This window comes from Mixophyes fleayi, chromosome 3 (genome assembly GCF_038048845.1).
Source record: "Mixophyes fleayi isolate aMixFle1 chromosome 3, aMixFle1.hap1, whole genome shotgun sequence".
Lineage (NCBI taxonomy): Eukaryota > Metazoa > Chordata > Amphibia > Anura > Limnodynastidae > Mixophyes > Mixophyes fleayi.
This window is the reverse complement of record NC_134404.1, coordinates 186,923,102-186,945,575: the sequence shown is the minus strand read 5'-3', so window position 1 is coordinate 186,945,575 and position 22,474 is coordinate 186,923,102. Positions and strand designations below refer to the sequence as shown.

The 22,474-nt window shown below is 39.1% G+C and overlaps 1 protein-coding gene across 1 annotated transcript in view; it reads right to left on the bottom strand.

Annotated features, from left to right (window-relative positions):
* Positions 1-655: 655 nt before the first annotated feature.
* AFG1L (AFG1 like ATPase) overlaps positions 656-22,474 on the bottom strand; it is a 93,658-nt gene continuing 71,839 nt past the window's right edge. The window contains exons 8-13 of the mRNA XM_075202882.1: positions 16,354-16,436; positions 14,580-14,650; positions 14,223-14,323; positions 11,321-11,461; positions 5,670-5,786; positions 656-4,483 (exon numbers count right to left, since the gene is read on the bottom strand). Of these exons, the coding sequence (XP_075058983.1) occupies positions 4,355-4,483; positions 5,670-5,786; positions 11,321-11,461; positions 14,223-14,323; positions 14,580-14,650; positions 16,354-16,436 (642 nt within the window). The 3' untranslated portion in view covers positions 656-4,354. The remainder of the gene's footprint in view (positions 4,484-5,669; positions 5,787-11,320; positions 11,462-14,222; positions 14,324-14,579; positions 14,651-16,353; positions 16,437-22,474) is intronic.

Sequence of the window (22,474 nt, the reverse complement as noted above, 5' to 3'; positions counted from 1 at the left end):
ACACCATCTTTAACGGAGGTCAGTTCTTTAACATCCATTATTTTTAATATGTATGTGTACATTTGTTTGAATAGAATTTATACATTGTGCATATATACACAATTCCTACTAAATACATACCCTCATAATAATATCATAACAATATTCACAACAGTGTCCTATGCACTTGTGATCAGTTTATCATATTGGTTACCACCTTTCCTGATGCATCCAATGAATTTTAACGCTTTGCTGCTAGATAAATGGACAGTGCAAATAAATTAAATGTAAAAAATAAATTAAAGGGAAATTAAGTAAAAGCAATGATTATTTAATTACATGTGAGAGGGAGGGTGGGTCAGATTTTTTTTTTTTGCAGTTATGATTTTGTCCCAGCATCTGGGAGGCATGTCCCATGTTGTGCTGCTCTGCAATGCAGGAAAGCACGAAGGGCTGTATGTGGTTGCATGCAGTATTGGGAATGCCTCAAACTGAGGGAGGGCTAGAGTTTGTTAAATACCAGTCACGCCCCCTGAATGGGCTGGTCATGCCATCTCCACATTTAAAAAATTAAAAGCCTCCCCCTTAAGAAATCCTGCGTTTGCTTATTAATTCATGTATATTCTTAGACATAAAAAAAAGTAAAACAGGTGATATTCATTTGCAGGGACACTAATGGACATAACATTTTTAATGAATAGGCATTTGTAGTCAGACAGAAATAATTGTTACACTGTATGTTGCAGAGTAATGGTGCCACCCTGGTGGCACTTTGGGCATTTAGAAGCAGCAGAAAGGCAGCAATATAGATTCAATCTAACCATCAACATAAATGTAAGGATTGTTTACAAAAGTATTCTCATAAAATTTTTAGGTCTGTGTGGATTGCATTAAATACAGTGGCTTCTTCTTGAAATCATTCATCTGTATGGAGTTGTTGATATGGCTACCCCTCAGTTTGCAGGAGGAGCTGGTATTCATCAGGCATACTTGCCCACTCTCACCACAGTCATTTGCGGATATGAATCCATTTTTGTGCTAGGGATTAGACAACTACCAATTGTGGCAGAGTGATGACTCTCTGGGAGTGGGCAGTAGGGAAACAATAAACAGGTTTACCATGAAACCTTCCAATCTGCACGTAACATACACTTCACTGGAGAGGTATATGTAACAATATATATATATAATTTCTAATCATCTAATGTGCCAATACTCGCAGTGTTGTATTAAGGCAAATTGTGTTCAAACACTTTTTAAAGCAAATAATTATGTAAAAATGTTCACATTAAAGTGAATCCAGTAGTACTGAAGAGTCCCAAAGCAGCTCTTGCTAAACCCAATTAAAATGTACATAGTATTTTTATTATTTAAAACAAATAGTCATTTGCTTTTATAAGAACGCACTTACATTTGTATATAACAAATCAATAATTAATGACACCTAAAATATAAAGGGCCTCACCTAGAAAGAGGAGCAAATCCTGCTAAAGCGTGCAAATTTGTACATGGACAAACCATTAAGAGATGCAGGGGGTGCAAATGCATTTTGTTTTTTTGAAAGAGGGGAAAATACTGCCTGCTTTTGCATGTAGCACACAAACAATGCTTTAGTTTTTGCACTGTGTTTTAGAGTGGAGCACATCCTCCCAAACTACACATTTTAAAATTTGCCCCCTTCAGCAAATGATTTGGTGCAAAATTGCATCATTTATCTGAATTTACTCCTGACTCGAAAGGCCCAAAATGTTTGCACAAAGTTGTTATGCTGTTGTATAGGATAATTTTGCAACATTGAAGTTGGTTAGCCAACGTTAGCCAGAATACCACGGCTAAACAACAATGCACTGCACAACAGCCATGAGTTACTTACCAACATCACGTCTATTTTTGCACAAATGTTACAGTTCTTAAAGGAACCGCATAGATCAGTGGTTCGCAAGCTGTGCGCCTAGGCTTCCTGGGATGCCTCGGTGATCTCACAAGGATGTCTTGGCGATCTCACAGGGATGTCTCGGCCAGGGCCAGGGGTAAGCAAGGCAGGGGACTACTTGGTAATTATTTTGGTTTGGGGGTGCCTTGAAAAAATTGTGGAAACCCTAAGGGTGCCTTGAACTGAAAAAGTTTGGCATCCCTGGTATAGATCTATATTGTTAAGATAGCAGCATCTTCTGATGGCAGAAGCTGAGTGGTGTTTTTAGCTAAATGAGGTTTGGAAGTATTGATGAGTAGCAAATTGCTCCTACATGCAAAAAAAATGATATCCTTTACCTGGACGAGATATTTAATGAAATTTAAGGGTTGGAAAGGGGCCAATTACAGGAGCATTCTCTAATCATGTGTGGTCACAGAGCATAGTTCTCCCCACGAAAGAGGTATAATTTTTTTTTTACCATATAGCTTCCTGCAGCTAAGTGCATTTATAAGAAGAAAAATGTCTGTGTAAGGAAAATACTCACCACACAATGACACATAATAAAGGACAGTCCTTATAGTTCCTCACTCACATGAGTACTGTAAGACTTACATGAGGCTGCAACAAGCAGTATTTTAGGAGAAATTGTAATTTCAATTCAAGGGCGGTTGGTCGTATGATGCTAGTAGGTTGGGCTTTTAAGTGATGTTTTTACTTTTACACAATCCCGTAATGTAGGTGCACAGTCATTGTATGGGTGCCGGTTTCCAAAAGCAAAATGTGGGCGTGCACCAGTGCAGAACAGAAGTGGACTGCATATTGTCCAACGGGACTAAAAAAAAAACAAGTAGATCTCTCACTGTACCAAAATGATTAGAAATAACTGATGACATCACTAATATATGAAAATGGTTATACAGTAATTTATGGAACAACAAGTCTAGCACTCTTGGAAATGTATCTAATTGATACACTGAATCAAGTTTTGAAATATAATATACTGAATGTAGAAGATTTACTAGTGTAACACAGGTATAGTAGCCTATAGCAAACATTTAAACATTCAACTTGTACTGGATCAATAAAAGCTAACGGATAATAAAATCACACCCAATGTGGTCATAACAACTGTTCAAATGCCTGCAATGTGTTGCTTTTCTAAGATATGCACAATGTTATCATTAAGTTTATGCCTTAAGCTAGGTACACACTACACGGTTTTCGTCCAATAATCCGCTCAATCAGCCGACATACAACCGCTCGTCCAAAAGTCGGGTCAGTGACACGATGGTCGAAAGTCTGCCCAAATGGATGATTGTCGCCTCATTTGGTTGGTCGTATCGTTTAATATTTTCGTTACAATCTCGTTTCCGTTGTGTAGTGTGTATAACCTTCCGACCGATGTGGACAAAATTGCAATCATTGCTCACAACAACATGGCTGTAAAAAGTCGCTAAAGGGACTTTCGCTCTTCCCTTTACCTTCTAAAACAAGGCTAGTGTGTGTGTGCAGTCCATGGACCGAGCGATCGGACCATCGATTGCATGCAAAATCGATTGGCATAAAAAGTTGGAAAATTCTGTAGTGTGTACCCAGCTTTAGGTGTGCTCCTAGGGATGAGTGCAATTCAGCCTATTGATAAAGGATAAAAACAAGGTTATCAATCAACAAGTAATAGTGTCTGTAAGACAAAATCCATTGTTTATATAAATACCTATTTTGCAGAGCAAAGATAGGAATCCTATTTCCATATTTAAGTATTTTATAAGCATATAACACAAATTAAGGTACAGTAATAAATTGTGGGAGTGTGGATTACTGATTTACCCTGATGTATACATAAGTTCTGCAAATGTATGTAATTCTGTCCTCTGTGTAACCTTGTATTGCTTTTATAAGCACTAACTACATTTACCAACATTCACACTGGCAGTGAATGTTTTTCTAACTATTATGTACTCGGATATTGGGACTTTCAAAACAATAACAATCTCAAACAAACAACTATTATGACACATACAATAAATATGTTAAAGCACATACAATTAACTCTCACTCATTCGGAACACTTCAGCAATATATAGTACAGATGAGCCCCTAATGATTGCACTAAATGTAGCTCTCAGGTACTCCATGTTTTGTCTCACTCATCCCCATTCTGTTCTTTACAGATGTACTGAACAAATTGCATTTGTATAATAAGCGATGGTAGAACAACACTGGATATCTCTGTAACTCAGGTGACACCAAACTCACGTGGGGATATTTAACAATATAGTGTAACTGGTCATAACATGGTAATAAAAAGCAGCTTGGACTTAGGTTCTTTTAGATTAGCAAAAAAATGCATTTACATAAAATAATGGTCCTGAGAGTGTTGGGTAATCACACTGAGGATGTATACGTCTCTCAAAGTGATGTATTGTGCATAGATTGCATTGCCTTGGCACGTAGTGGTGACTAATTCTGACTTCTGTCTCCATCTCTCCAGTACTGGTCTGTCTGCATTTCAGTAAGACGAGATACGGTACGGTGAAATGCAAAGAGTTCCTCTTCACCTGTAAACATGGACAATCCTCCAGATGAATCCTGCATAAAGTGCAATAGGAATGTGGAAAATAAAGATAGACAATGGCTTTATGTGATTTTGTCACAATGAATCATACCATAATTAAGAAAACATTTCTGACCGCCTGACATTGACTATAACATCTTTACAATGGGAGATGCTTAGTTTTACTTTCTGATTTCTATTTATTTCCCAGTCTCCATTCTTCTGCAGGATAAATAGAAGTGATTACTACTTAAGACGTAAGGGATGGGTATGTTTCGAATAGTGGCCATGTAATATAGGGTAAATATATAAATATGCAAACAATAATTTTCAGACTGGTCACTTTTTTGGTACAATTTTTATCTCTAACCTGTCAAAAGGACAATTACATTTAGCCTATAATGTATAGCACATTTTTGATGTGTAACAATATATAGTTTTTCCCAATACACTAAAAAGTATTAGTGCGGGAAAAGTTAATTTCCAGATTCCCTGTTGAACACTGTTTTCAGAATCCTGTGCATTGCCAATTTTATTTTGTATATTTGTTACATGATTATTACAGTCTGAAATCACAGATAGTGGCCTAAATCCCCCAAGCCTGACTTAGACCAGTGACATCTTTTCTTGAACCGATGTGATCTGTATGGAGAATAAAGAAACATGCGATGGACGGAACGGACCTCTCACAAAGTGCGCCTGACACAAAATGAGTTACCCACCGGTGAGCCTGCCTATTTAATAGCCAGGAAGCCAACTAGGGGGTAAATTCATCAAGCTGTGAGTTTCCGGCGTGTTTGAAAAGTGGCGATGTGGCCTGTAGCAACCAGATTCTAGTTATCATTTATTTAGTACATTCTACAAAATGATAGCTAGAATCCGATTGGTTGCTATAGGCATCATTTTCAGTTTTCAAACTCGCAGTTTGATACATTTACCCCCAGGAGTGGTCTACACTGTGACAATTTACCACCTCCTAGTGTATCCTCAGTTTTAAATGCCTAGTTACTTGAACTCCAATGTTGCTATATATTCACTTTTTTACTTTTGTGTAATTATATGTAAATGTTATGAACACTAATTTGCCTTATAATCTTTGTGAAACGTACACACAAACAGGTTTATTTTTAATAACTTTTTTTTGCTAAATTCTAAAAAACAAAATAAAAAAATAATAACCAGACACCAACACCACCAGTATTGGCTATTGTGATATATTACCTGGCTAAGTTCCAGATCATCGAGAAGTACTCTAGACTCTGCAGCATACTCAGCATCCTGAAGCTTATGCATGAACAAGCTTTGTAAAGGGGTGTCTGCAGAGCAAACCACACGCACCTAGAAACAAACATAGCTCCTATAACACTGGTGTACTAAAGAATGATTGAGTCAAAACAGTACGGACACAAGGTTTAAACTGAACAGAATGCAAAGAACTTGTTAAGTTTGCGTATACACAAGTACTGGTTCTAATAGTGTGTCGAACGAATGGCATTCCATTTCAACAATTTTGCATAATAGTCGATGTAACATCAAAACGGACAACATGTGACTTTATTGAACCACCACACCTTACTTTGGCTCCATGTACATGTATTCAGGCAGCAACGCTATGGGTGATAAAAGAAATCTACATACGATTCAGGAAATAATACAATTAGAACTCTGAAGAGCTAGTTGTTGGTTAGGGTTGCGTTTCGCAATGGAGCAGAGCTGGGGAATATGTTGGGGAACATTAAACTCCCCCAAAATCTTGCCTTTCAGAACGTCAATCATATTTATGAGTAAGTAGGATACGTCAACCTCACATATAGTAACTTACTTTATCATAATATGTAAATATTATCAACCCACGTTTGGTTATCATTATGAGAGTAACAGACTCAGTCTTCAGGATAAAGTTTGTAGTCTATATGCATTTAGCAAAATGACTACACCATTAATTATATCAACCCATATTAAACCCAGGCATGTATCCAAAAAACCTTGAAATATAATTTTCCACTTGGATATAGTACTACTGAACAAAAGTCAAAGTAACATCATGAATACATTACCTTTGTATTGTGCTCAGAGAACTCAAATACATAAATACACTTCAAGTATGATTTGCAATAACGCAAAATCCATATAAATTGTCCTCAATATAACTAGTTGTATCTTCTCTTATGGTCTTATGACAGTTACAAACCCCAGAAACCTGTTGCTTATAATATTACTGGGGAAGATTAGACGGATAAAATAATCATTTGAACGCAAGTGAGGATGTGTCATAGTTCTGATGGGGAATAGACAAAATATGAGAACAAGTATAGGTAGATATAAGGGCACTATGAGCATTGCACACCAATGGTAAACGGTGATGGGTTGTTAAGCAGCCACATTATAGAACATCCACAAGTACATAGATGACAATGCTATTGGAACTAGTACAATGATAAAGAAAGTTCTCTAAGAGATGATAGAATTGTTATATTTTACTATTAATGTTAAAAATAAAATATTAGTCAACTAATATTTGTTTCTCTGAACTAGGTATAGTATACCGTGTGAGCCAAACACCTTTATTTCCTTTGACAACCTTGCTCACATGCGTAACAGAAGACAGTCACTATATTGGGGCACACAAACACCTTGGAATGTGGACAGGAAGGAATTAAAGGAGAACCTCACAAAAAGGCAAATATAACCAAACCTCATATTAAGCCTATACATTTTCATGGAACATGTGATCTGTCTGGGCAACTTATTCATTTGGTAATATAAGCATGTCCAATCAATATTTCAATTCACAATGTATGTATTATTCAGTGTTTTAAAAATAGATACTGCTTAAAAATTCCACTTTTGTTATCAGTTTCCTTTGTCAGATACAAGGTTAAACTACCTTTTACCATTTGTGCTATTTCCGTAAAAAAAAAATCTAAATATTCCAGAAGAATTAGTGTGAAATAACAGTACAGAAGAAGCATATAGGAGAGAAAGAAGGGTATAGGATAGATAGTACACATTTTACAGCTTATGAACATTACATAGCAAAAACAAGTAATCTTAGAATACAGTGTACATATCTTTCAGAAATGCCAGATGTTTTGCTGTTTTTTTTCATACTATAATTGCTATATAATATAATTGCTCACCAATTAAATGAACAGGTTACTCGGCAAAGTCTGTAATATACAGCTGTTGACTAGAACTGTAGCACTGATTATAAACATTTTAAATTGTAAATAAAGCACACACGGGGGCGCTCTCATGGTGGAGAAGATTCACTTTTTATTCTGCTAAAACCAAATTCCATAGAAATATTTAAAATTAGGACTTACCTACACAGCATGAACGTCCGTATACAAAGACACTTATATAGCTTATGCTGCGGAGATAAGTCCTATTTTTTATATACTTCTTGCATGTGCTTTAGAATTATTTTTTTTTAGTAAAAAAAAAGTTATATAATAATATAATCTTCTACGCTACCGGAGTGTCCCTTGATTGCAGTATACTTTACAACTTTGTTTATCCTATGGAGATTGGGTAATGTGAAGTCACAGACAGAATATATAAGTCTTGCTGTTGAACAAGAGCACAATAAGTTTCTGATAGAGGCTAATGATGGCAGTGGATTATATCTGATCTGATGAACTCATTACTTTTATTTTTGTTCATAAAGATCTCCTTCCTCTGCAATATTAAACACTTGTACTAGATTTGCTTGCAGCCGATTTAAAGCTGCAGTACCAAATTTTACTAGTGTTGGTTCAAAGCGGCCACAAACAAATAACATAACTTATAATGGTGGTGGAGAGGGTGTGTGAGTGGGAGGACAGGCTGCCATCTCTTGACTGGTCTTCCTATATTCACACTTACTCTCTGGCTGAGTGGGACATATGCCTGCTTGCCTACCTTAAAAAAATGCAAATTTGTAGCGCGTATAACTATACATAAGGATTTAGATGTATGATTTTTTTTTTTTAGATCCGACACTTGTGTCTCCTTACGCTTTGAGAGGAGAAAGGTGTGTGTGTGTGTGTGTGTGTGTGTGGAGGGGGGGGTTGTGGAAACAATATTCCAAGTACAGTAAGGATGTGTTTGCGTGATTGTGAACAGTCACAGACGCAGGTGTGCCTGCCAGTATCCGTAACACTTGTGGGTCTCTAATGGCTGGCGTCAGCAATAGCTAGCTGCTTCTGACTGGCTGATTGAGGATTTACACCTCTGAAGCTTTCTTCATTGCTGGTGCCTATATTATGTGATTTTATAGGCATAATTTACAATGAATTTTTGCTACATTTAAGGAGGAAGATTATATCTTCTAGATTCTAAAGGATGTTTATTAAAAATGAAACCTAATAGCCAATATATTTTTGTACTTATTACCTGGGTGTAAGTATGTCTGATATACTACCGCTGCTGAAATGGGTGTTATTATGCCATTTTTACGTGCAGCATTTTAGTGTTTTGGTTTTTTTACACATATACGCATCAACTCAGCACCTTAATGTATAACAAATCATTTTTTGAAATTCCTGTAAAAGTCAATTCCACATCACTAGTCCCTGACATTAAACAATAACCACTTAGTTAGCAGTAACAGATCTTAGAACATACATTTGAACCTCCTTTATGTATTATTATATATAATATTGAAAGACAGACTGCCCCATTATTATACAATTCTCTTTGCTCTCATATTAAAGAGGTCAGCTCACTGTAAGCGTGTGGCAGAGGTGGTTGGGTCATTCCACATCAAACACAGGGTTTCAAACTGACCGTTTCCAAATGTAATGAAATTTGGTGTAATAAATGCTGTCATGGGTGTAAAGAAAAACCCCAAATCTTAGGCTGATATGTGCACTGGTTCTGAAGTTATACATCTTTAACTTTTTTTTTTTTTTTTAGATTTGCTTTTAACGTTTATTTAAATTGCATTTGTAGCTCACATGATTGAACTAGAGAGTTGGGCCATGTCTCATTTTAAACCTATTTTTATGGGCTTTGATAGGATATATAAGACAACATTATGTTTCAATAAAAATTAAAAATGTAAATTTTTCAAAATTAAAAATTTTATTTTCTCAAAAAGTTATATTTTACATTTTTGAAAAAAATCTCAAAAAGTGTTCATACTGCTGTTAATAAATCCCCAAAGTTTTATTTTGGGATCATGATGGGAACATCTGCTACAAGAGCTTTCAGTTTGGACTGTTTGTTAAAATAATGAAAATGAGAACTATCTAGGCCTGTTCATTACTTTTAATTTATCTCCTTAAACAATCCCTTTGCTGTATATAATGTACAATGACACAGTATGCTAATACTGAAATATTTATAACATTTGTGATAATTTTATGTCTTTCACATATTATAAGAAAGCTTACTACTGATTATTACCATTTAATACTGCTGCTCTGGATGGATGGTTCTACTTGATGGGTTGGAACTGGCTGAAGGCTTAATTTGTTTTTAGTATTTCCATTTCAGAAAGGGTGTACATTTGACATGTTGGAATTAACAGATTCACCATACACAGAACATTTACCATAGTAATCCATAAAACATCCGGCTTCCTTGGGTATGATAAAGATGGCGATGGACCAGCTGGGTGGAGAAATGTCACTTTATCAATGTTTTCATCATTCTCCAGTATAAATGCGAGTCACCATCTCTTGTCATAGCCAGCAGTTACATACCCTCTGATGTCAGCAAGTGGGAGCTGATACATTATCTTGAGAAACAGAACAATGACCCTCTTGCTCTTTTCCAAGTGTCCCAAGTTGTTTTCTGCAGCTGGCACAAACTTTAGCAACTTTTCGCATTTCAGACAATAATTTACACATCCATTCTGAAACAGTTCTCAACCCCTTCTTATTAGAAGTATGATTAGCCTTTTAAAATGGCTTGAAACAATAAAAGGTACTTGTCACTTTCCTCCAACTTTATTCTTCTTTACTGCTCTAAACCAATTTAAATACCAAGCACTGCAAACATTGCTCTAAATCAATTTAAACACCACAACTGAGCTGCCAAGGAGTCTGGAAAATAATTCCCATGAGACTGCCGAGGGGTGAGAGGAGCGCATGCTGAGCTCTGATTGGAGGAGTCCTTCACATGCTCCTCTGACCATATCTTCTCTGCCTGGCCGTGTGACGGAGGCTGCTTCTTTTGAGTACAGTGTTGCTCCCAGGCTGCTGGGTCTCTCTCTCCCAGCACCCCTTCTCCAAGTTGCTGTTCTTCCCTGCTCCCAGCACAAATTCTCCCAATCTGATAATCCACTGTAATTAAACACTCTGCTTTTTCAAATGTGACACAAATGGTCCATGGTCAGGTAAGGTTTGTGTGGGCTTAAATTAGAGTTCATTGGGCTTTTCTTCACTAATTAAAACCCACCCAAACCTAACCTGTCCCTGTAAAAGGCGGGCCTATTCAACACAATTGAAGTGTCTTTCCACGTACAGTATCTTTCCACTTATGTTTACACGCCTGTGCAGAAGTGGGGGCAGGCACTGTCTGTAAAATCTTGCCCAAAAACACACCTGAAGAGGAACGTGCATTCCTCTAATGAAGTGAACTGGAAAAAATATTGTTTGATTGATTTCCTCAGATGTGTAGTGCCTCAATAAATAAAATTTTCATGTATCACTCAAAACTAAAAGCTCTTGTAGCAGATGATCCCAAAATAAAACTTTGGGGATTTATTAACATAGCGATATTAGAGATCAATGACTTGTCTGAAGCAATAAAAAGGGACAAGGAGCCTGGATTAATCATGTTACTAATATTTCATTAATATTTTGGTGACACATTTCTATAGAAGAATATTCTGAAAGAACAGTTTGAAACACTAAGATAAAAATAACATCTAATGACTATACCTTATGGTCATAGAAGGCATCTATGAGAGTAATGAATCTACGAGCCTGAGAGCGCTTTGTCATGTTTAGCTGTGGGATTTGTCGAATAAAAACGGTGTCAAAATTCTTGCACATTTCCAGATAATCACTGGCACCCAGGGGCTAAAATATAAAGATAAAAAATTAATAATATATGTATTACCTAAACAGCATAAAAAATTATCCAAAACATTAAAGGTGTAGCAATTAAAGTAGACATGTCATGACAAAATAACATTGTTTGACTTAATTGCACAACTACTTGAAGCCAAGACACTTGTTGACAATGACATGCTTATTTTTATTTACCTTTTATTTGCCTCCTGCTCACTACTGTCAGCAGCATTATGCTTCAGAAAACATAAAACATCACATAAGGATTTGAATGTAAGACTGTATGTTGAAAGCAGAAAGGAGGTGTTGTAAAGGCTCATGGGCTGGGCTCCCTCTTGCATCCACCACCAGTGGCTGAGCTATCGTGTGTGCAGGAGGTGTGACCTCTGCAGGGCCTGAAGTGTAGGAAAACCCAGCAATGCAGGCCCCATCCCACCATCCCCTGCAGCACTGCCCTGGGGGCTTACGGGGCAACCCTCAAGCCCCTGGGGGCTTAAGGGGCAACCCTCAAGCCCTTGGGGGCTTATGGGGCAACCCTCAAGCCCCTGGGGGCTTACGGGGCAACCCTCAAGCCCCTGGGGGCTTACGGGGCCACCCTCAAGCCCCTGGGGGCTTACAGTTTACTTCTTGAATTTCTGGCGGTTTTACAAAGCACACCTCAGATCTCTAGTGGTTACACAATGCAGATATAGGCAAGTTCAGAGGTATTACAGGGACCTGGTATTCCCTCTTTAGGCCAGGCTGTCAGGCGCCGTCCCGCCATCACTCCAGGACGGCCGTCTGTGTTGTCTTCACCCGAGTCAAGTTGCCTAGCAACCAGACGCGTCACTTCTGGCCGCCCGGCCCCACACGCGCGTCCCATTGCTAGGCAACGGGACGCTACTCTCAGATCTCGGCGGCGGCTGATGACAGCGCCGCCATCCTCCAGCTCCCCATTGGTTACTCCCACTATATAAGGCCCTTCTTGGCTACCTTCAGTGCCAGAGTATCAGGTCCACTTACCTGCCTCCAGCGTTCCAGTATCCTGTACCCTTGCTTGTATTGACTCTTCTGCCTGCCTGTGACTCTTTGGACCCGGACCGTTTTTGACTACCCCTTTGGATCTCCCTGTTGTACTGCGCTTCCTGAACGTTACCAACCCGGCTTGTCTCACCATCCTTCCAAATACTCTTTGTGTACCTCTATTGCCAGCACAGTTACCGACCCGGCTTGTCTGACCACTCTTCTCACGTGCCTCGCTATATGACTTTGGGAAGGGCCGCGACCTGTGACTCCCCTGCGGCGGAGTCCATACCTCCTTGAGGGGGTCCCTGGTGAATACCAGGGGCACGTTAGATTCCGCAACTTCCTCCTAATAGTGCCAACAATAGCAGGTCGTGACTCTGGCTGTTTAACACATGAAAACTTTTTTTTGTGTTTTTGAAAGAAATTTTTGACCAGGATGTTTGAGATATATATATATATAAATATATTTGATGATGCACCAGGAAGCTGCCGTAAACACTAGAAGGCCCCCCAGCAGTAGTAGTCAGGTACAAATGTGAGGGAGGTAAGCAGAAGAAGTATGCTTCGGAGGGGCATTTATTCCTCCGTTTCTCCCATTGCTTTAATTGTAAAGTTGTTGCACTCACCTCAACTCCTGCATTAACCTCCACAGCTTTGCATTTCAAAGCTTGAAACCAAAGTTAGAATATATACATGTTCACTTGCCTGTATGGATATTAAGTCACTTTTTCTTTTGTTATTATCTCATAGCAATTATCAGATTCAACATTCTCCATGTGAGCAATTAAAAACTCTCCAATACACAATGCATCTGGTTATAAACATTATGTCCCAAAACAAACAATTAAGGTGTTGTGTTATATATGAGATTACTGTTCAAATATTGTGACATCTAGGGTGGTGCAGAGGACTTCTCTTCAAAAAGAGCTATATTATAAGTACTGTACAGCCTATTTTTATACATTTAGAGATAGGAGAATAATATTATTACTGTGAACATAACACTTTTTCAGTCTGTTACAATGACTCTTCTAATAATCAATGCTCATTTTAACTTCACTGGCAGACAGCCTCTCCACAAGGGAGGACCCTGCAATTCCTGAATTTCCCAGTTCTCAGAAGGACTTTGATTTAATAACCGAGTCTATGTATAATTGTGAAGGACGCCTCAAGCATACATGGCAAGACCAATAAAAATATTCTGAACAATGCTTTTGTTTCGCTCAGACAATGGGCTGTTCCACTGTTACTTACCAATAAGAGTTCAGTACTGCTTTGAGCTTAAAGATGAAAAGTGTAGGTGGCCATTTATTGGGATCAGTCAGTATTTATGAGATGGAACCTTTCAATAAAACATCTACTACACTTTCTAATGAATTCTGCTCATAAAATGGCTGCCTCCACTTCATACCACATGTTTTTAGCTTTGATAGGCAGCAGTCTCATGAATACTGGTTCAGTCCACAAAATGGCTGCCTCCACTGGGTGTAGGTGACAGGTGCACTTTAAGTTAATTTTCAATGGTAATATTGTGAGCTCCTTGGCCAGATGTGTAGAGAAAATGAATGAAGTATTGCACTCATGTTAATAGTACTGGATGTTGCCATAAGATAATGATATTACACAGTGAATAAATTTAGTTGTCTACTGCTGGAAAACATGCTTTTGTTCACTGTTTAGGAATAACATGGTACAACGAGAGCAAAAACAAAGCTCTCAGAAAACAGAGGCGTGTTAACTGGTTTATAGTTGTAGGGTCACTTACACGGTCACAGAGTTCCTCAAACGTGCAGTCAGCAATGGACCCACAGGCTTTACTGAGTTTCAGCTCCCTGCCCTGCACTTTCAGATTCCTTGGTCTTGTTACTATGGAAACAGGAACAAAAGCTCAGTCTTGTCTGGATAATTACCCTAAAATTCATCCCTTACAGCTAGGAAATGCATAGCTTGATGAATAATAGCGCATGATTCAACACATAAATTAGACAAAATGCTGATACAATGACTGCCACTTGAGTGTGGCATCAACCCATAGACAGCAATGGAACTTATTAATTGGTCAGTAGAGATTGGGCATTGTGTTTTAAATGTATTCTCTTTCAAGAGAAATTAACTTACGTACTATCATTTTGTTTCTGAGCCAGCTCATCAAACAACCTATCCATGACAGCCTCCACATCAGTTTCACTTGTGCTACAGAAAAAAGAAGAATAGCATGTGAGATTAATGACACTCAAAGCATGCATCTAACAGCTGCCTTCTTGCCCATACACCTATATATCTATATTAAAAGGTAAAAAGGATGTTACGCTCTAAACACAAACATTACATTTGCAACACACTTCAGAAGTGGAATATTAACTTGCAGGGAGAGAATTAGGCCTTATTTGCATACACTGGAAGACTCATGTGATTCCAACAATTTCTAATATAATGAGGTAACACAGGCACAACAAGGCATTAATGCTGTGCGCACAGAGGGAAAGGAGGCTTATGGCTTTTTCTTGCAGTCAAAGCAAACACACCTTACAGCAAATGCCTTTTATTCTCCCGTGTGCTGGGTTCAGGGCTATTTACTGAACTAAAGCGTCATCAAGCTTAAAGCCCTTTCTCACTGAAGATATTGTCCCTTCATTGCGCTGCCAAGATAATGAAATTATGAGTGGATTATAAGTACATCATTGTTACTCTCAGCCTCAGAGACCCCAGTGCTGGAATCTGAAAATGATGCAAACAAAATCCCACCTATGTGTGAGCTACTGCAATGTTTAAAATGACCTTTCTAAAAAGTGTCCACTGCAGGTACAGCATATCTATGATACAAATAAGCAGGTTTGCTGTGTAACAAATGCATATGCAAAAATAAAACACAGGAAAATAAGACCACAAAACCCAGTTGTAAATAAAGACAAAATAATTTAATACATGGATAAGAATTTACTGAATAAAGAATATTAAATCCATAAAGCTTTCAAAATTATTCTCAGATTCCTATATATACACCACAATACGTCACAACTGGCTCATGGTGGGAAAGTTGATAAGTATTTCCCATTCACTGCTCCTCTGCATAGCATTGTCCCAATCCCCCAACTTCAAACGTTGTGAGGTAAGATACACTAAAGAGAACAAATATATTAAAATTCTAACATTTAGTTACAAATATACAAGTGACATATACACATTGGAGGTAGCCATTTTCCTAAGAAAGTGCCTCATGCCACAATGATGTCACAACTGCTTAATGAATGTGTAGGTTGCATTCTAATGACAATTGGTTCTGCCTAGAAAATAGCTACCTCCACAGTGTGAAAATGATGGGTTCTGTGTGTACCCGATTCAACGTTTATGAGTGAAGGTGTCTCTTTTGAAGATTATCCTTGACAAACAGCGCAACAGCAGACAAAATAGAATATTCCAGAATATCTTTACAATTATTCAGTTTTTAACCTATGCATACAGCTATAGATTTATATAATTTTCTTCATGTTTGGATGTCCCACTGAGCAAATCATTTTTGTTCTATGTGCTCATTATGTACTTTGCAAGGAATTACATTTTTCACCACAAAGACATGCCTTAATTTGTGCTGGTGCACCTATATTTACTCCAAACTAAGTCACCAAAGATGATCTTGCACTGAACTTCTACTGTTTTCTGCCTTGTAAAGGTCCTGGGTGTGTAGGAGTAAGTTCTGCGTAGTTGAAACGACAGCTGTACCTGTGAAGTATCAGCTACAGTGCAAAATAACCAAAAACCAAAATGGTGGGAAGAAATTGCAGCTTGTATCTTGAGGAACAGGGTTCACTAATTATTGTCAAAAAAGAAAAAAAGACAGACCATTGTAGTGCATATCCTAAAGTACAAAACCCTTACAAAATTAAAGTTAAACTTACAGGAAGTAGATTTTACTGGCTGCAGCGAGAACACGTTTTCGGTAGTCTATACCAGAGTCCAGTTGAACAGTGCTACAGTATTCCTAAAAGAAGACATGAAACATACACTAAGTTACAACTGAATATAACAATAAGAACAATCATTTACATAAAAACTTACAGTCTAATCCTGGTTACATTTTACAGCATGCCCTTTCAAGAACACACACAGTTTCAATGGAAACTAGAAAGATACATATGGCTAAATAAGAATCTGGTATAAACCATATGACAGAACCCACAGTGGCACAGTAATCAGCACTGCTGTTGTCAAGAGTTTGACTATCTACCAGGGCTCTATCTGTGTGGTGTTTGTATGCTCTCTTCGTGTGGGTTTCCTCCTACTTCAAAGGCATACATGGTATAAAATAATACTGATCCTTCCCAAGGTTATGCTTTTTTTTTTTTCCCCAGAAGACATTTCCTCCATCCAATTTAGACTGTAAGCTCCAATGGGGCAGGGACTGATGCGAGCGAGTTCTCTGTACAGTGCTGTAGAATTAGTGGCGCTAAATAAATAGCTGATGATGATTGAATTCCAAGCTTCTGGTTTAAAAGAAGTGGAAGTGTACACTGACAAGTGCCTGTTATTTCATACAAACCCATATGGCCATTGCCACCAGCAATATCCAAACCCTGGACTGTGAGAAATTACCACAATGAAGCACCAACCCTGTGGTCTGCAACATCTCACACTGGAACTGTACAGTAATGGCCAAAAGTTTTGGGAATGACACAAATACTATTTTTGCACAAAGTCTGCTGCCTCAGTTTGTATGATGGCAATTTGAATATACTCCAGATTGTCATGAAGAGTGATCAAATGAATTGCAATTAATTTCAAAGTCCTTCTTTGCTATGACAATGAACTTTATCCCAAAAAGAACATTTCCACTGCATTTTAGCCCTGCTACAAAAGGACCAGCTGACATCAGGTCAGTGATTCTCTCGTTAACACAGGTGAGAGAGTTAATGAGGACAAGGCTGGAGATCACTCTGTCATGCTGATTGCGTTAGAATAACAGACTGGAAACTTAAGGATAAAATGGCAGATTTTGAAGACCGCTCCTGCGCAACAATATAAAATTAGAGGTATCCCTAGAATCTGTAACCAACGCAGACCTCCTTTCTTATGTTTTGGCCCTCGTTCATAAGCTGCTCCCTACAGCTTGAGATCAAGATCTCCTCATCGACACGGTTCATCGTTTACCTAAACCAAGATCATTCACTGGATCAGTGCCCAGACACACACGTCTGCAAATAAATTTTTTCATATTAAAGAACAACTCCTGAGGTCAGCTAGAGCTGCAGAACATACAGATATATTGATGAATCTACAAATGTTTCCAGACTTTTCTACGGTAATTATCCTTAAACGATGCTCCTTTCATGCTGTTACCACTGCGCTTCGAGCTAATGATGTCCCCTACCGCTGGGGGTCCAGTGAAGCTTATCATGCAGAAGAATAACTCTACGCATGTCATCGGTACTCCTGAAGAGGGGGTTCAGCCGTTAAAAGGATGGGATATCATCTGTGCCTCTAGTCCCACTTGACCGTAGCCTCGGATCCAGCCAGTTCGGTTGACATTGGATCATGCCTGATCTAGGGCTGGATCAGACGTTTCTTTGTGTTCTTCTGTTTTCTTTCAGGAATAGACTGTCCACTCTGGAGAGATCCCCTCGTGTGATTTCCAGTTAACACACATCACGCATTACTGCTTATCCAGGTATTGTGAACATTGGAGCCTACTCTTACACCGTGAGAATGGCAGATACATAAGCCAGACTGTTTTTTTCGTATAGGTATTATCCATCACAATGTTGTTGGGCTTCTTATTTGTAATGTTGTAACAAGTTCTATAGATTTCATGTTTTCTAGGTCCCCATTGTTTCCCGTGACCTTATATTATCATTATAAGCATAATATTTTGTGGGGTAGGTTTCGGCGATGACGTTGTGAGTATGCTTAGGCTGATAACATCCTGATATTTCAGAATCTCCTAACTCACTCCTCCCGGACTCAGCAGGCCTGCTGACCCTTCGTTTAAGTACCAATATACCCCCTCTTATCTCTGTTTTTGTTTTGATTTTTTGAGCTGTATATGTTTACCATGTTTTCATACATTGTTATATTTCTATTCTTTTTGAGATCCCTCCACACATCTCAGATGTCAGCACTCTTTCCCCACCCCTTGGGTCTTAATAAATGGTTTTATATCTCTGAGAACAAGTCCCAGACCCCTGTGTATCCATATCCTCATATCGACATGGGTGGGGGATGCCTTTGTTTAGGCTCCACGCCCCCACGTTACTCACTTTGCCGCTTCCCTCCCAATGCAGCAAATACGCTAACCCGATTTCTGGGTTACGCCAATTTTTTCCCCACTTTTGCTATCCCTTTCTTTTGCTCCTTCCCTCCATTTTCCCCTATAGCAGACTCCATCTTCAAAACAACAACCATGCACTTATCTAGTTCTCAACTCTATGATAGATTTAACCAATGTCATCTTTGTGAGGTCCCTCGTATCCATCCACCCCACTCACTATGGTTAAAATACTGACCCTAAATGTAAGACGTCTTAATTCCCCAAATAAAAGGCGATTAGCACTCATTACATTTTATAAATACAAAGCTGATGTAGTAGCTCTGCAGGAGACCCATTTTTGTTCAAGAGCTCCACCTCTACTTAGAGACCAACACTATCCAATCTGTTACATAGCCAATAGCCCACTTAAATGTAATGGTGTCACCATACTATTCAGCCCTAGGGTCACATTCACGCTACATCAAAAATTGGAGGATAAGTAGGGACGGTATTTGATTTTAACTGGTCATTTGGAAAATAAGCCGGTTACGTTTGTCTCTCTTTACGCCCCTAATTCTAGGCAAATACCCTTCCTGAAAACCCTCTTTAAACAACTACAGAAAATTTGTTTTGGTACTCAGATATTATTGGGAGACATCAACTTAGTCTTAGATCCCAGCTTAGATAGAACCTACTCTCCTGGCAATTCTACACCTCCAGACTCTGGTAGTCCCTCCCTATCATTTCGTAAGCTGTTGGCCGAGCAGGACTTGTATGAAGTCTTGCGGACGTTTTGTCCTGGAGAGAAAGACTTTACATACCATTCACATGTACATAATACATATTCCAGAATCGATCTCATACTGACAGACAAATGGGCCCTTCAACACTCAAAAACCATTTTGATTGTCCCAATTACTTGGTCAGACCACGCCCCATTACTATGGTCTTGGTTCCCTCTGCTCACTCCTGCCCCCCTAGACCTTAGAGACTACCGGCCTACCTCCTCACCTCTGTTGAAGGTAAGGTAGCCCTCCAAGAATCACTAGACAATTAACTTGCCACTAATTCTATAGAGGATACATCAGTCTTTATACATTGGTGTACCCTTAAGGCAGTCCTTAGAGGGGCTGCGATTCAAACAGGTGCTAGACTTATAAGAGCTAATGCTCTCATGCAGAAAGACTTAGAATCTAAAATTGTGGTCCTAGAAACCAGAAATTAAAAACAATCCCTCTACTTTAAAAAATGAATTGATTCAGCTTAGGCACCAACTTCAGCAGCTTCTCATGGCCCGCACCCAGGCAGCTCTCCCACGTCTTCGGAATAAGTTCTACACAACAGGAAAAAAAAGCTGGATGCATGCTGGCTCGGAAATTCCGAGGCCAACAAGCTAGTGACCGTATACGTCACCTTTCTGGTCCCGGTGGAATAAAATTCTCGAATCCTCAAGATATTGCTAACTTGTTTGCGAAATATTATGCTGGCCTTTATAATCTTAAAGATGACCCCAATACCCTGCAACCCTCCCTGACCAATATACAGGACTTCCTCCAACACATACATCTTCCATCCTTAAATATAGCCACACTTCAGACTCTAAATAGTCCCTGGACCTCTAGAGAGCTGACCGATGTTATTAAAAACCTTCCGAAAGGTAAAGCCCCTGGCTCAGATGGCTACATTAACTACTTTTCAGAAAGATCTTGTTTCCATACTAGTCTCTCTATTTAATACAGGCATAGGCTGAAGAGATGCTAGAGGCTTGAACTGTAACTATCCCAAAACCGGGGAAAGATGCCGTGGACTGCCGCAACTATAGGCCTATTGCTCTCCTAAATACTGATTTAAACATCTACGCAAAATTGGTCGCCAACAGGATCAGCCCCATTCTTCCATCCCTCATATATCCTGTTCATGTAGGTTTTGTGTTGGGACGCCAAACAACACAAAAAGAGTGCTAAACCTTGTGGACTATGCCTCGAGGAACCATGTCAGGCTGTTACTGCTGTCTCTGGATGCAGAGAAAGCATTTGATAGATTGCACTGGGACTATATGAATCGGTTCCTAATCAAATTTGGTTTCCAGGGGGCCATCCTACAGGCGATCATGGCACTCTACCGTGGTCCATATGCCAAGGTCTTTAGTAACGGTTTCTAGCAAATTCGTTTCCCATCATCAATGGGACAAGACAGGGGTGCCCTCTCTCGCCCCTTATTTATGTTATGGCAATTGAGCCTCTGGCTGAACACTTGCACAGATAAAATTCTTGCAAAGGCTTTGATCTCGGGAGGAACTGCCACACCCTGTGTCTATTTGCAGATGGACTGGCTGGATCCGTTTCACCTTATACCGAATACATATACCCAGGCTTTGTATTATAAACTAAATACTACAAAGACTGAAGTGTTACCAATCCATATACACTCAGACTCGGTAGCTCGCTTGAAATCTAAATTTAAGTATGTATGGAAGGTAAAAACAATTTCATATTTAGCTATCAATGTCGCCGCTAATCTCGCAGAGATATTTGAAGTTAATTATCCTCCATTACTAAAATCAACTCCAAAGGCTTTCCACTTCATGGATGACATTTGAGGTTTCATGGCTGGGCCGAGTAGCGACCTTTAAAATGATGCTACTTCCAAAACTTATGTATTTATTCAGAACTATCCCATACATTATTCCAAAGAAATTCATGTCTCCATTTCATTCACTGATGCTTCGTTATATGTGGAAAGGCCGTCCATCTAGGTTGTCATATACCCGTATGACTCTCTCCAAAAATTAGTGCGGGACTAGCACTACCCGATCTTAATAGATATCAGTAAGCCTGCATCCCATCTCAAATTAGAGATTGGTCTCTCCTGTCCTCCCAAAACCTTTGGTGGACTTCAAACAGACTCAATATACTGCGTGCCCAGTTTCAGATTTGATTTGGCTTCCCAAACACCTGAGACCTCACTCTCCTCACTCCCTAATGTCTATTGTGGATGCTCTGAGAATTTGGGACAGAACCATAGTCTTCTACAGACCTTATCCCTCCGACTAATAATATCTCTCTCCTCACGGTGTCTATGCTACTCCTTGATTTTGATATTTCTAATTGGGTTCTTCGCAGGAATCTACTCACTGGCCCATCTGTTTGGCCCTGGGGACCTCTATTCTTTTGCACAATTGCAGGATACATATGCTCTTTCTCCTAAGGAATTTTATAAATACCTTATTCATGTTTTCTGGTTGTGCCCTGTCATTCAGCCCCTTTGGCAAGAGATCTTTGACCTCGCACAGAGGGTTACCTCAGTATCCATAAAACCGCCACCACTTGTAGCCCTTCTCCATTTATATTCCAATCAACTGCCAAAACACTACCGTTATGTATGGGGCCATATCATGGTAGCTACTAGGGCGGCAATTGCACAAATCTGAAAACAGCCTTTTCCCCCTACCCTCTATAAGGTCATTGCGAACATACATTTTAGTTGCCGTATGGAAACACTAAATGTCCAATACTCTATGTCTCCATCCTCTCAAATTGTCAATTGGCAGGAATTTACAACTGAAGGCGAGGGCCCAAATTAATTCATCCTTTGGAATCATATACCCCTCTAACTCCTGATCCAGCGCATCTCTCTCAAGCTCCTGACTAAATATTTAATATTGTGCCTCTCTCTCCCCCTTGTGGGGATAATGCTGATTTATGTATGCATAGATGTGTGGTTTGAAATACAATGTTATGTCTGCTCCCCAGTATGTACTCCCCCTCTTCTTCCTC